Below are 14,980 nucleotides of genomic sequence, written 5' to 3'. Positions count from 1 at the left end.
CAATGTTCTTAAGTTTCATTTACCACAAAATACCTGATTTGGATTCTGTGGGTTTGGGTGGATCCCTCAGGCTATATGGAGGCAGGTGGTCATGGAGCAGAGGAACAGTCACTAAGCCTCCCTTACTGAGCCGTACACAGACTCAATTAGTGTTTGCTTTGTCCCCTCACACACGTAAGATTTTTACCCAAGCACTGGTGAATATGTGGCCTAGGACACAACATTCTACCGAGTCCTTTCAGGTGTTCACCACTGAAGTCTAATTTTCTACTTACATTTTCCTAAGAGTATGCAAGCGTTTATTTATTTGGGCTTGAATTTTTCTGCTACTTTGTCATACTGACCAGTAAATCCAGGGACTAAAAGACTTTGTTTCATCTATTTGTTAAAACTGTACTGTTCTATTTCCTTTTCCACTATCCTGAAAGCTCTAGATTTGAAGCAGGTAAGAGCGTATGTGTGATAATTTTAAAGATCATACATTACCTCATTGTAAGGTGAAAAAATAAACTGGAAGATGATCAATAGTCCAATTAGAGTGGGTTGGCTATCATAAAAACCAAATGCAGCAAAAAGCTCCTTTCGACCAATTAATACAGCAAATAAAAAAAAACACAGGAAAGAATTCATCTAGAAAGAAGGACATGAAATTTCTAAGTTATTACCAAGCTGATTTCACTATGGGATCAGTAGCATCCATAAAGTATAAGAAATCAAACTGTGGTCGGGCGCGGTGGATCACAAGGTCAGGAGATCGAGACCACCCTGGCTAACACGGTGAAACCCTGTCTCTACTAAAAATACAAACAAATTAGCTGGGCATGGTGGCGGGCGCCTGTAGTCCCAGCTACTCGGGAGGCTGAGGCTGGAGAATGGCTTGAACCTGGGAGGCAGAGCTTGCAGTGAGCTGAGATCGTGCCACTGCACTCCAGCCTGGGCAACAGAGCGAGACTCCATCTCAAAAAAACGACAACAAAAAAGAAATCATAGTGTGATCTTAAGAAAGGTATCAGTGTGATCACAGAACAAATTATTTAAGTAGTTTTTACTTATTTTTATTTTTTTGAGACGGGGTCTCACTCTGTTGCCCAGGCTGGATTACAGTGGCACAATCTCTGCTTATTGCAACCACTGCCTCCTGGGTTTGAGCGATTCTCCAGTCTCAGCCTCCCAAGTAGCTGGGATTACAGGAGCCTGCCACCATGCTCAGCTAATTTTTCTGTATTTTTAGTAGAGACGAGATTTCACCATTTTGGCCAGGCTGGTCTTGAACTCCTGACCTCAGGTGATCCGCCCACCTCAGACTCCCAAAGTGCTGGGATTATAGGCATGAGCCATCCTGCCCCGCCAGTAGTTTTTAGTTTCACTTTTATTTCAAAGGTAAAACAAAATGTTCCCAAATGTATAAACTGTATCATTTTCTATAAGGGCAAGCTTCAGTTGAGCCTCCTATCATTGAGGGTTTGAAGTGGTCAATAGCAATGGGATATTTTCTCTCTGTAAAGGGTGAAGTGCTAGAATGGATTCTGGCCTTGTTTTATAAGACTGTAATCAGATACAACGTCTCCCACCTGACTTTGAAGTGGAGGCTCCAAAGCAACAGGCTTCCCTTGAATCCTCTCTAGGCCCACTGGAGCTGTACCGAATAGTTAGAAAGGTCAGGGGAGAAAGTAGATCCATCTTGAACAATAAATGAGTGGGGAAAAAAATAAAAAATCTATACCAAAATACAACCTCTTCGAGTAAGGTTGGAGAACACACAACATTCTTTTTCTGTAGCAAATTAGGATCTTGGAGGCCACATGGACCTTATTTAAGTGTGTTGCTCCAAACCATTTACGAGACAACCCAAGAAGCTGTCAGCTTAGAATGGGGCTCAGAGCATAAGAAGGCTCACCAGCTGCTCCAGGACAAAGGACAAGCAGCTTCGCCCTCATCCTTATCACTCAGTGGATCCATATGACAAGCTCCAACAGAAAACTCAGTGAAGTCTCCTACACTTATCATCTATGCATCCACTTTTGTCAAGTAACCATTGTCCTTTTGAAAAATAACTTTTGGTTTGCTACTGGGCCCTACTACAGACTGAATTCCTGGTCATGGGATACCATGATCCTGCAACCTGAACTATTCCTCCTGAACTGGATGCTATGTTAATCTGCCTAGCCAGGAAACTGGTATGCCCAGAAACACTTCATCATCAAGCATAAGTGATAGATATAAGAGTGGAAATGAAGCAAGTTATGAAGGCACCAGTAAGTTAAATAAGCAGGTGGCTCATACTCTAGTACACCAACTCCTGCCACCAACAACCCTCAACCAACCCTTACTCATAAGCCATTTCCTATAATCAATTAGTTGAACAGGAAAAAAATCAGAGCCTATTTTACAAATAACTTAACACAATATGCTGGCACCAGATGAAAGTGGACTGCTGTGGCATTACAGAGCCACTCAGGGATGGTCTTGGAAGGCGGCGGTGAAGGGATATACTCTCGGTGAGGGGAACTTTAAGGTGTATATCTCACTGTCCACTAAGCCTGGGAGGAGAGAGAGCCTGAGGCAAGGATATATATCCTAATTCATTGGCAGTGGGAAAAAAATGGTTCGGCTGGATAATTAGGGCCTTGGAAAAAAGTAGAGGATGGCTAACAAGGAGATTTGGCAAAGAGGTATGTGACAAAACTTCCAAAATTACTGCAGAGTTTGATTATAGGTGGCCTAATGTTAATGTTCACCAAAAGAGTCCCACAGTCAAGGAGGCTCTTGGTCAACTGGGGAAGACACCTGCTCTGTGAAGGTCAGCTAGCCTTTCTCTGTAGCCACTCCATGACTTAGTCAAGGGACTTATGAATAGAGTGGCCACAGTGACAAAGATGGAGTTAACGTATTAGTCAACACAGACACCCTCCTCACTGGCACCTGCCATATGTCCAGTCTGTCCGGAGAAGCAATCAGTCCCAGTCTTGATAAGGTACCACATCTCAGGGACCAGCCAACCACCTTGTGGTAGGCTGATTCCATTGGAACCCTTCCCTCATGGAAGGGGCAGTGATTTTCCTTATTAGACTGAAAATTCAATTGAATTTGGACCTGGATTTATTTAGTCTTACTCAGTGCCATGTATCCACACAACACAGCTTCAAGCCAAGGAATGCATTTCTATACCTAAAGATACAGGAAAGTGCCCACAGGAGTTCACAAGTCTTCCCTTGTAATTCATCACCCAGAACCAGCTGGCCTTTTTATTTTAATGTTTTTTAGAGACAGGGTCTCCTTGTCACCCAGGCTGGAAGTACAGTGGTGTGATCATGGCTCACTACAGCCTTGATCTCCTGGACTCAAGCCATCCTCCCATCCCAGCCTCCCAAGTAGCTGGGACTGCAGGTGCATACCACCAAGCCCAGCTAATTTTTTAACCTTTTGGAGAGAAGGGGTCTTGCTATGTTGCCTAGGCTGGTCTCAAACTCCTGGCCTCAAGTGATCCTCCCTCATCAACCTTCCAAAGTATTGGGATTACAGGCATGAGCCACTATGCCTGGCTCAGCCAGCCTTTTTAAAGGTCTGAAAACCCACTGAAGATTCAGTTAAGGCCACATATGCTCAGAACTAGTCAACATGATATAGTGCTTTTTCACCCAAAGTCTAAACATCTGTTGGTTTAGAGGTTCTAGAACCCAGAGGAAGAACGTTATTGGAATTGGTTTCTTTTTGTATTTTCTACTCAATGAATATATAATTTTTGAGATGAGTCTCACTCCCCAGTCACTTCAGGCTGAGTGCACTGGGCTGTAACCTCTGCCTCTCCTCTGGGTTGAGGCAGCTTAAATAGATTCTTCGAGTAGCTGATGAGAGGTGCCACCACGCCTGGAAACACTTTGGCCCCAGAGATGGGGTCATTGATAGCTAGGTTGGTTTCTAATCTCCTCACCTCCCGGGGCGATCCACCATCTGGCCTCCCAAAGTGCTGGGATTACATGGAGCCACCACGCCAGCCATAATAATAATAACTTTAAAATGAAAAATGTTTTAGACTGGGCGCAGGTCACGCCTTCTGCACTCCCAGCACTTTGGGAGGTTGAGGCTGGGCAGATCAGCTGAGGTCAGGAGTTCGAGACTGGCCTGGCTCATGTGGGAGAACCACAGCTTTCTACTAAAAATACAAAAATTAGGTCCTGTGTGGTGGAAAAGGTATGCTCAATTCCTGTGCTACTCTGGGGAGTATGAGGCAGGGAATTGCTTGAACCTGGGAGGCAGAGGCTGCAGTGAGCTGAGATCGCTGGGCCATTGGCACTCCAGTTTGGACAACAAGAGCCAAACTCCTGACCAAAAAGCATTTTAGGGGGCAGTGGTTCACGCTTCATAATCCCAGCACTTTGGGAGGCTGAGGCGGTGCATCACCCGAGGTCAGAGTCTCGAGACCAGCCTGGCCAACATGGTGAAACCCCTCATGTCTACTAAAAATACAAAAATTAGCCAGGGATGGTGGTGGGTGCTTGTAGTCTCAGCTACTCAGGAGGCTGAGATAGGAGAATCACTTGAACCTGAGAGGCAGAGGTTGCAGTGAGCCGAGATCACATCACTGCACTCCAGCCTGGGTGACAGAGTGAGACTCCGTCTCAAAAAAAATTTTAAATTTAATTTTAAAAAAGCATTTTAATGTCCAACTTATCTAGGCTTGTTCCTTTTGATCTTCCAAGTTCTTACTCTGGAGGTGATGGTGGTGATAATAATAATTTATACAGTGCTCACCACATTCCAGGTGCTAGTCTAAAATCTTTACATGTATTAACTCACTTAATTCTTAAACAGTCCTATGAGGTATCATCATTCAATGAGGAGACAGAGGCAGAGGTTAAGGAACTTGGCTGAGGTCACACCGGTAGTAAGTCAGGGAGCTGTGATGGGAAACCAGGTAGCCTGGCTGTGGTGTCTGTCTTGACCTCTCTTATATGACCTCTCATGCCTGCCATAGTTCTAATTTGACTACCATGCCATAAAAAAATAATTGTCACTCCACACTTACCTGGCTAATAATGATATTTTTGACTGTATGTCCCAACTTCCAGTGCCCCAGTTCATGGCCTAGTACAGCAAGTACCTCCTCATTTTTACATCCTTGTTTCTTATTCTGAAAAAAAAAAAAAGAAAAATAAATTATTGAGAACCTTTAAAAGGTTTTATCTTTTAACCCAGTAATAGCCCTTCATAGATTTTAACTTAAAGAAATAATCAGTTTTGTTCAAAACTGTTGTCTTAACAAAACATTCCCTGAACCACTGCTCCACATGAGACAGTGGGCTAAGCATTGAAGACAGAATGACGAACAAGATGGACATTTCCAGACTACATAAAGCTTACAGTCTAGACTAACTTAGATTAGGGAAAAAAAAAAAAAAAACTGGAAGAAATAGAAATCTTTATCAATGGGACAATAGTTAAATAAATCATGATAAAGTTATATGACAGTCACACTGTATTACAAAACCATTAGAAATTTTGTTTTCAAAGATTAGGGCCAATTACAGTGGCTCACGCCTGCAGTCCCAACACTTTGGGAGACCGAGGCAGGCAGATAACTTGAGGCCAGGGGTTCTAGACTGGCCTGCCCAACACAGCAAAATCCCATCTCTACTAAAAATACAAAATGTTGCTGGGCGTGGTGGCTCATGCCTGCAATCCCAGCACTTTGAGAGGTCAGGGTGGGCGGATCACGAGGTCAGGAGTTCAAGACCAGACTGACCAACATGGTGAAACCTTGTCTCTACTAAAATACAAAAAATTAGCCGGGTATGGTGGCAGGTGCCTATAATCGCAGCTGCTCTGGAGGCTGAGGCAGGAGAATTGCTTGAACCTGGGAGGTGGAGGTTGCAGTGAGCCGAGATCGCGCCACTGCACTCCAGCCTAGGCGACACAGCAAGACTCCATCTCAAATAATAATAATAATAATAGCCATGTGTGGTGGTGCATGCCTGTAATCCCAGCTACTCAGGAGGCTGAGGCGTGAGATCTGCTTGAAACTGGGAGGCGTAGTCTGTAGTGAGCCAAGATCACGCCACTGTACTCCAACCTGGGCGAAAAAGTGAGGCTCCATCTCAAAAAAAGAAAAAAAAAAAGGATTATGTTCTGACATTGGAAAATGATTAGGTGAAGAAAGACACAAACTAAAAATATATGGTATGATTCTAATTATGAAACAATGTGAATGTGTATATAAAAATATACAAATATAAAAAGTAGACAAAGTATATACAAATGTTAACAATAGTTATTTCTTTTTTTTTTTTAAGACGGAGTTTCACTCTTGTTGCCCAAGCTGGAGTGCAATGGCACGATCTCAGTTCACTGCAACCTCCGCCTCCTGGGTTCAAGTGATTCTCGTGCTTCAGCCGCCTGAGTAGCTGGGACTACAGGCATGCACCACCACGCCTGCCTAATTTTTGTATTTTTAGTAGAGACGGGGTTTCACCATGTGAGCCAGTCTGGTCTCGAACTCCTGATCGCAGGGGATCCACCCGCCTCAGCCTTCCAAAGTGCTGGGATTACAGGCATGAGCCACTGTGCCCGGCCTAGTCCCATTCTCTTACTAAGGAGCAAATAACCAAGGATTTACCAGACATATGAGGTAAGTTGTTAACATGGAAGATCTGATCCAGAAAAAAAGCAACATGAAATAAACAAATTATATAAAGAGAAAGTTTAGAAAATTAAGATACTGTACCTAAGAAAAAATAACAAAGTGCTGTAACATGGAAAATTCAGATAAAAAAATTCTTAGAAATCCAAGTTGAAGGCTGGGCATGGTGACTCACGCCTGCAATCCCAGCACTCTGGGAGGCTGAGGCAGGTGTATCACAAGATCAGGAGTTCGAGACCAGCCTGGCCAACATGGTGAAACCCCGTTTCTACTAAAGATACAAAAATAAAAAATAAAAAAAATTAGCTGGGCGTGGTGGTGCGCACCTGTAATCACAGCTACTCAGGAGGCTGAGGCAGGAGAATTGCTTAAACCCGGGAGGCAGAGGTTGCAGTTAGCTGAGATTGTGCCATTACACTACAGCCTGGGTGAGAGGGCAAGACTCCATCTCAAAAAAAAAAAAAAAGAAAGAAAGAAAAAAAAAGAATTGGAAGATGATGAGGGAATTCTAGAAAGTAGAAAGAGATATATTTAAAATGGAAAAGACGGTTAAAAAGATACGAGAGTTCAGTATAAGAAATCCAGCACTCGAGTAAGAGGAGCCCTGAAAAGACAGAATTTTAAAAATGGAGAGGAGAAAAATCAACAAAATAATTCCAGAAAATTCTTATAACCACAAGACCTCGATTTCCAGAATAAAAGAGCCTAATGCATACATCACAGTGGATGAAAACAGTGTGATGCATATAACACGGTGGAAGAAAACAGATCCCCATCAGGGTATGTGAAATTTTAGAACAATGAAACAGAGAAAGATCTAACAAACTTCCAGAAAAGCAAAAAACAAAAACAAAAACAAAAACAAAAACAAAAGGATCAGCAATTTTTGAGACGGATCCTCGCCTGTCGCCCAGGCTGGAAGTGCAGGGTCGTGATCTCAGCTCACTGCAAGCTCCGCTCTGCTGGACGCTTTTCTCCTCCTGCCCCCAGCCTCCTGAGTATCTGGGACTACAGGCTTCGCCACCCCGCCCGCTGGTTTTTGTATTTTTATAAAGAGATGGGGTTCCAATCAGCAGCCAGCCAGGATGACCGCATCTCTGACCTCGCGGATCCCGGGCCTGCCTTGCCTCCCAAAGTGGTGGGATTACAGGCTTCAGCCACCGCTACCGCCTTTTTAAGACAGGGTCTCACTTCTGCTACCCAGGCTGGAATGCAGACGGATCTCTGCCCACGCAACCTCCACCTCCCAGGTTCAAGCAATTTTGGGTGCCTGTGACTCTCTGGGCACTGGGATCATTGGTATGGAGCTTTATCATGCCCAGGTACTTTTATATTTTTGTAGAGACGGGGTTTCCTCATCATGTTGGCCAGGCTGGTCTCGAACTCCTGGTCTCAAAAGTTATCCTCCGCCTTTGGCCTCCAAAGTGCTGGGATTACAGGCGTGAGCCACCATGCCTGGCTAGGATCAGTAATCTGAATGACTTCAGATACTTCATCAGCAGTGTTGGAATCAAGCAGGCAATGAAACGATGCCTTCACAATCCTGAAGGAGAAGTAGAACTCTATACCCAGTCTAAGTAGCAAGCCAGTATGACAGAAAAATGAAGGCATTTTAAGCATACAAACTTAAAACTTTACCGATGTAATCTTTCTCAGGAAGGTACTAGAGGATGTTTCCTACCAAAATAAAGGAATAAATTAAGAAATAAAAAGTCATGGACCAGCCTGGGCAACATAATGAGACCCTGTTTCTACAAAAAAATTTTTAAAAAATTAGCCAGGCATAGTGGTGTGCGCCTATAGTCCCAGCTACTTGAGAGGCTGAGATGGGAGGATGGCTTGAACCCAGGAGTTCAAGGCTACAGTGATCTATGATTGTGCCATTGCACTCCAGCCTGGTAACAAGAGCAAGACTGTCTCACAAAAAAAGGGAAAAAAAATGCATCCTAATTTGTAAATGTAAAAAAATAATAATAATAAAAAAAGAAGACAATAAGCTCAGAGCCAGATGTTTTCAACGGGAACAACAAAGAAATCCAGAACATGGGCCGGGCCCGGTGGCTCACACCTGTAATCCCAGCACTTTGGGAGGCCAAGGCAGGTGGATCACCTGAGGTCACGAGTTCAAGACCAGCCTGGCCAACATGGTGAAACCCTGTCCCTACTAAAAATACAAAAATTAGCTGGGCGTGGTGGCAGGCGCCTGTAATCACAGCTACTCAGGAGGCTGAGGCAGGAGAATCCCTTGAACCTGGGAGGCGAAGGTTGCAGTGAGCCGAGATAGCGCCATTGCACTCCAGCCTGGGGGACAAGAGTGAAACTCCGTATCAAAAAAAAAAAAAAAAAAAATCCAGAACACAATAGAACACTATCTTTATCTTATTTATTTATTTATTTATTTTTGAGGCAGGGTCTCGTTCTGTTGCCCAAGCTGGAGTGCAGTGGTACGATCATAGCTCACTGCAGCCTTGATCTCCTGGGCTCAAAAGATCCTCCCACCTCAGCCTCCTGAATAGCTGGGACTATAGGCACACACCACTACACCTAGCTAATTTGCTAATTTTTATTTTTAGTAGAGACAAGTTCTCGCTATGTTGCCCAGGCTAGTCTTGAACTCCTGAGCTCAAGTGACCCTCCAGCCTTGGCCTCCCAAAGTACTGAGATTACAGGTGTAAGCACCTGGCAGAATGATTATCTTTAAATATAAAAGAGCTGTCATTTCTGCATTGATATCCAAGAATAAGAGCAAAATAAAAACAAAACCAGAATTTTCCAAAGAAATTCCTAAAGCACGGCAGGGCGCAGTGGCTCACACCTGTAATGCCAGTAATTTGGGAGGCCGAGGCAGGTGGATCATAAGGTCAAGAGATCGAGACCATCTTGGCCAACATGATGAAACCCCGTTTCTACTAAGTACAAAAATTAGCTGGGCATGGTGGCGTGCGCCTGTAGTTGTGCCTGTAGTCCCAGCTACTTGGGAGGCTGAGGCAGGAGAATCACTTGAACCCGGGAGGCAGAGGTTGCAGTGAGTTGAGATCACGCCACTGCACTCCAGCCTGGTGACAGAGTGAGATTCCATCTCATAGAAAAAAAGAAAAAGACAATCCTAAAGTATATACTTCTGAAAGAAGGAAAATGATTTCTTTTTTTTTTTTTTTTTTTTTTGAGACTCTCGCTCTGTCACCCAGGCTGGAGTGCAGTGGCCGGACCTCAGCTCACAGCAAGCTCCGCCTCCCGGGTTCACGCCATTCTCCTGCCTCAGCCTCCCGAGTAGCTGGGACTACAGGCGCCCGCCACCTCGCCCGGCTAGTTTTTTGTATTTTTTAGTAGAGACAGGGTTTCACCGTGTTAGCCAGGATGGTCTCGATCTCCTGACCTCGTGATCCGCCCGTCTCGGCCTCCCAAAGTGCTGGGATTACAGGCTTGAGCCACCGCGCCCGGCCAAGGAAAATGATTTCTAAAAGATGTGAGGTGAATAAGGAATGTTAAGCAGAAAAACAGATAAGCATATAGACGAATCTAAATGATAACTCTATAAGACCAAAAAAAAAAAAAAAAATGACAATTTGGGGGATAAACAATGAACAGGATAAAACTAAAATAAAAGATGAAAGGCATAATGGTTTCAAAGTATTTAAGGACCCTGGATTGTTCCGGAAATAGTGAAGATATCATGTATTTTAAGATCTTCAGATATGTGGGCATGCTTAAGTTTTAGCGGCAATCATTAAAAGAATAGTAATACTAGAACATCCAAAGATGAATAATGACCTAAGCAGAATTTTTTAAAAACCTTCAATCAGTTCTTAGAAAAAAGTGGGAGGGTGTATATGTTGTGTTGAGGTGAGGAGAAGATAAGGGTGGAGAACAGAAAGGACAGAAAAGAGACACAAAGGGCATAAAATAATATGGCAGAAATAATTCCAAATATGTCAGTAATCACAACATACATAAACTAAATCTGTCAATAAAAAGATAGTAACTGTCAGTATAGCTTTAAAAACAACCATAATAAAATCTATTAACATGCTATATACAAAAGACATTGAAAATAAAAGGCCAAGGTTAAAAGTAAAAGGATGAATTAGATAGTGGTTTAGTGATGGTTATACAACTTTTTGAATATACTATAAGCCACTGAATTACACGCTTTAAAATGGTTAAGATGGTGAATCTTATGTGAATTTTATCTAAATTTTTTTTTTGAGACGGAGTCTCACTCTGTTGCCCAGGCTGGAGTGCAGTGGCACGGTCTCGGCTCACTGCAAGCTCCGCCTCTCAGGTTCACGCCATTCTCCTGCCTCAGCCTCCTGAGTAGCTGGGACTACAGGTGCCTGCCACCATGCCTGACTAATTTGTTGTATTTTTAGTACAGATGGAGTTTCACCGTGTTAGCCAGGATGGTCTTGATCTCCTGATCTCGTGATCCACCCGCCTCAGCCTCCCAAAGTGCTGGGATTACAGGCATAAGCCACTGTGCCCGGCCATCACTAAATTTTTTTTTTTTTTAAGTAAAAAGATGACCTCTGAGGCTGGGTGCAGTGACTCATGCCTGTAATCCCAGCACTTTGGGAGGCTGAGGTGGGCGGATCAAAAGGGCAGGAGCTCGAGAGCAGCCTGGCCAACATAGTGAAACTCCATCTCTACCAAAAATAGAAAAAATTAGCCAGGCTTGGTGGTGGGCACCTGTAATCCCAGCTACTCGGGAGGCCGAGGCAGGAGAATCACTTGAACCCAGGAGGCGGAGGTTGCAGTGAGTCAAGGTCACGCCATTGGATTCCAGCCCGGGCGACAGTGTGACTCCGTTTCAAAAATAATAATAATAATAATAATGATAAAATAAAAAATAAAAAAGATAACCTCTAACAAACACTAGCCGAAGGAAAGCTGGGACACCTGTATTAATATCAGACAAAATCAACCTTTTTTTTTTTTTGAGACGGAATTTAGCTCTTGTTGCCTAGACTGGAGTGCAATTGCACAATCTCAGCTCACTGCAACCTCTGCCTCCTGGGTTCAAGCGATTCTCCTACCTCAGCCTCCTGAGTAGCTAGGATTACAGGAATGCGCTACCACTCCCAGCTAATTTTGTATTTTTAGTAGAGATGGGATTTCTCCATGTTGGTCAGGTGGGTCTCGAACTCCCGACCTCAGGTGATCCACCTGCCTCGTCCTCCCAAAGTGCTGGGATTATAGGCGTGAGCCACCGTGCCCAGCCAACTTAAAGGCAACGTAAAGGCAAAAAGGATTATTTAGGAAGGCCACAACACAATCATAAAAATTTCACTTTACCAGGAGGATACATTAATTTTTAATTTGCATGTAACTATACACTGGCCTCAGAATATATTATTTCAAAACTGTAATATTTGCAAAGAAGGCCGGGCGCAGTGGCTCACGCCTGTAATCCCAGCACTTTGGGAGGCCAAGACGGGCGGATCACGAGGTCAGGAGATCGAGACTACCCTGGCTAACACGGTGAAACCCCGTCTCTACTAAAAATACAAAAAAACTAGCCGGGCATAGTGGCGGGCGCCTGTAGTCCCAGCTACTCGGGAGGCTGAGGCAGCAGAATGGTGTAAACCCGGGAGGCAGAGCTTGCAGTGAGCCAAGATCGCGCCACCGCACTCCAGCCTGGGTGACTGAGCAAGACTCCGTCTCAAAAAAAAAAAAAAAAAGATTGCAAAGAAAACTTGACAAATCTACTATAATAAAGGATAGTAACAGACCCCTATCAATAATGGAAACACCAAACAAATAAAATATTAATAAAGATATAAATATTTGAATAAAATAATAAACAAGTTTGATCCATTGGACACATACAGTACCCTGCAACAGTTAGAGAACATATATCCCAGAAAGTTCAGGCTAAAGATTTTGAAATACGCTTCAGCTACTGAAAAGAGCAAATTATGTAAAAAAAAAAAAAAAAAAAAAAAAAAAAAAAAGGATGAACTTGGAATAGATTTTGTTTCACAGCTGAGAAAATGCAGCCTCATGAGAACACAGACAAGATTTATTGGAATCTAGATATTCTACCACTTTCCCCCTCTTTCACCAGTTCCTCATTTTTTAAAGGAAAATGACCACATATAGAGAAGCTAGGTCCCTTGTATGAGAAAGAGGGATAAATTATAATGATTTGCAATACATGATTAACATTTATTACCTCTTTCCTATTTAAATTTTAGAGTTTGGGTCACAGTACATTTAGTAGAGAAACGCATCACATAACTAACCTCGTTCCTTAAAGAGCTAAGAGACACACACTTACCTGTACCTTCAGGGAATGGTCATGAAGGAGTAACAAACTAAAGCACCAATTTATAGACTACTCTAAAGGGAAAATTAAGAGTTACAACTGAAGGATTACATACAAAAAAACTGCAGAAACATTTTTAACAGCAAAAAATTGGAAACAATCCATATATTCAATAAAAGGAAAATGGTAAAAAAAAAAAAATTATACTTTAGAAGACTAGAAATATATCTAGTAAGATGTTTATGGTTTGTTGGATCATTATTTTTGTTATTGATGTTTTCTAACTGTTTTATTTTTACTTTTATTATTTATTTATTTTTTGAGACAGACTTTCACTTTTGTTGCCCAGACTGGAGTGGAATGGCACGATCCTGGCTCACTGCAACCTCTGCCTCCCGGGTTCAAGAGATTCTCCTGCCTCAGCCTCCCAAGTAGCTAGGACTACAGAAATGTGTTACCACACCCAGCTAATTTTGTAATTTTAGTAGAGATGGGGTTTCACCATGTTGGTCAGGCTGGTCTCAAACTCCTGACCTAAGGTGATCCACCAGCCTCAGCCTCCCAAAGTGCTGGGATTACAGGGGTAAGCCACTGTGCCAGGCCGACTTTTCTACTTTAGTAATAAGCAAAAATATAGCTAATGTTTTTGTTTAATAATAACAGTGATAACAGCTTCCATTTATTAACTGCCTATGTACAGATACTGTAGGTATCAGATATTTTACAAACAGTTCATTAATCTTCACTACTATAAGGCAGGTATTAACAGCCTTATTTTACACAAAGTAACATGGTCCTTAGGCTTCTGTTTTCACCAGTCACCTGCTTTCCAATATGAATTATGCATTATTTTATAAAACAACCAATTCTCTATTGTTCAGGATATGCTCTCGTCTCTTGGTTTGATGTCTGGATTTAGGAAGCTGTTTAGAACAGCATCAGGGTCACACTCAAAGATATGGTGACGTGGAATGATTACAGTTTAAACAGTGTGGATCACTTTCCACAGAAAGGAGACTTTCTTATTCATGAGAGACTCTTAGCTCTCGATTTTCTTTTCTTCCCACTCTAATTTCACATAAGAGAACAAAAATAGGTACTGCCCATCTATTAGTTTTCTTAGCATTTTCCTTTTTACAAAATTCATACACTACCTCATTTGATCCTCACAACACCAAGTTGGGCAGATGGGAAGAAAGGTCTTCATTTTAGAGATGAAGAAAAGGAGGTAAGAAATTAAAATGTCTTGCTACTAAATAGTGGGTAAAATCCACCTCTCCAGAGCCTGCATCCTTTCCATCATATTTATCAACTGGGAAGACTTTCATATAACCCTAGTACTTACTGGGGAAATACTTGCTGTCTTCTACAAAAGGGCAGCTTATATATATTTAAAATTATTTTCTTAAATTGCTTTTGAACATTTTGCATTTTTTAATTTTCTGTACAGATAGGGGTCTTGCTATGTTGCCCAAACTCCTGGCCTCAAGCAATCCTCTCACACTGGCCTCCCAAAACGCTGGGATTACAGGCGTGAGGCACTGTGCCTGGCCTTAAATTGCTTTTGAGACAGGTTGTTTCAATTCTTCTATTTGTCTTCTGAAGGGTAAAATTCCAGCCAGGTTTCCCAGTTATCTTTTAAAATGTAATAGCCATTATGGACACACTCATCAAAATGTTAGTTATCTCTAAGGGGTGGGATTTCAGGTAACTTTAGTTTTTTTCTTTAAATTTCTGTTAAAATGAAAAGCTTCATGTTCTCTGTACCATCCAGGCTAACACCATCTTTGCATCCCTTACTGCATTGTACATAGTAGGCATTCAGTAGCAAGTGCTGAATAAATCTGCTTCCTAAACTTCCACCACATCTGTGTACCCTCCATGTAATTATTTACTTATTTCTTTAAACCAAGCCACTTTTTAAAACTAGCCTTATCCTAAGTGACAATACATTTGTATGAAATCATGAGTTTGATACACTAGTTTCATTTTTCCCCCTAATATACATTAATAGATATAAAACTAATCAAATTTAAAATGTTGATATACCTAAAATGATCTCACCAGTGGTACATGTG

At 42.4% G+C, this 14,980-nt stretch overlaps 1 protein-coding gene across 1 annotated transcript in view; it reads right to left on the bottom strand.

The window, feature by feature from the left end:
* ZMPSTE24 (zinc metallopeptidase STE24) overlaps positions 1 to 14,980 on the bottom strand; it is a 46,213-nt gene that overhangs the window by 2,647 nt on the left and 28,586 nt on the right. Inside the window, exons 8-9 of the mRNA XM_031667388.1 lie at positions 5,027 to 5,131; positions 487 to 630 (exon numbers count right to left, since the gene is read on the bottom strand). Coding sequence (XP_031523248.1) covers positions 487 to 630; positions 5,027 to 5,131 — 249 coding nt within the window. The remainder of the gene's footprint in view (positions 1 to 486; positions 631 to 5,026; positions 5,132 to 14,980) is intronic.

This window comes from Papio anubis, chromosome 1 (genome assembly GCF_008728515.1).
Source record: "Papio anubis isolate 15944 chromosome 1, Panubis1.0, whole genome shotgun sequence".
Taxonomy (NCBI): Eukaryota; Metazoa; Chordata; class Mammalia; order Primates; family Cercopithecidae; genus Papio; species Papio anubis.
Note: the sequence above shows the minus strand (reverse complement) of the source record. Positions and strands in the feature narration are given on the sequence as shown.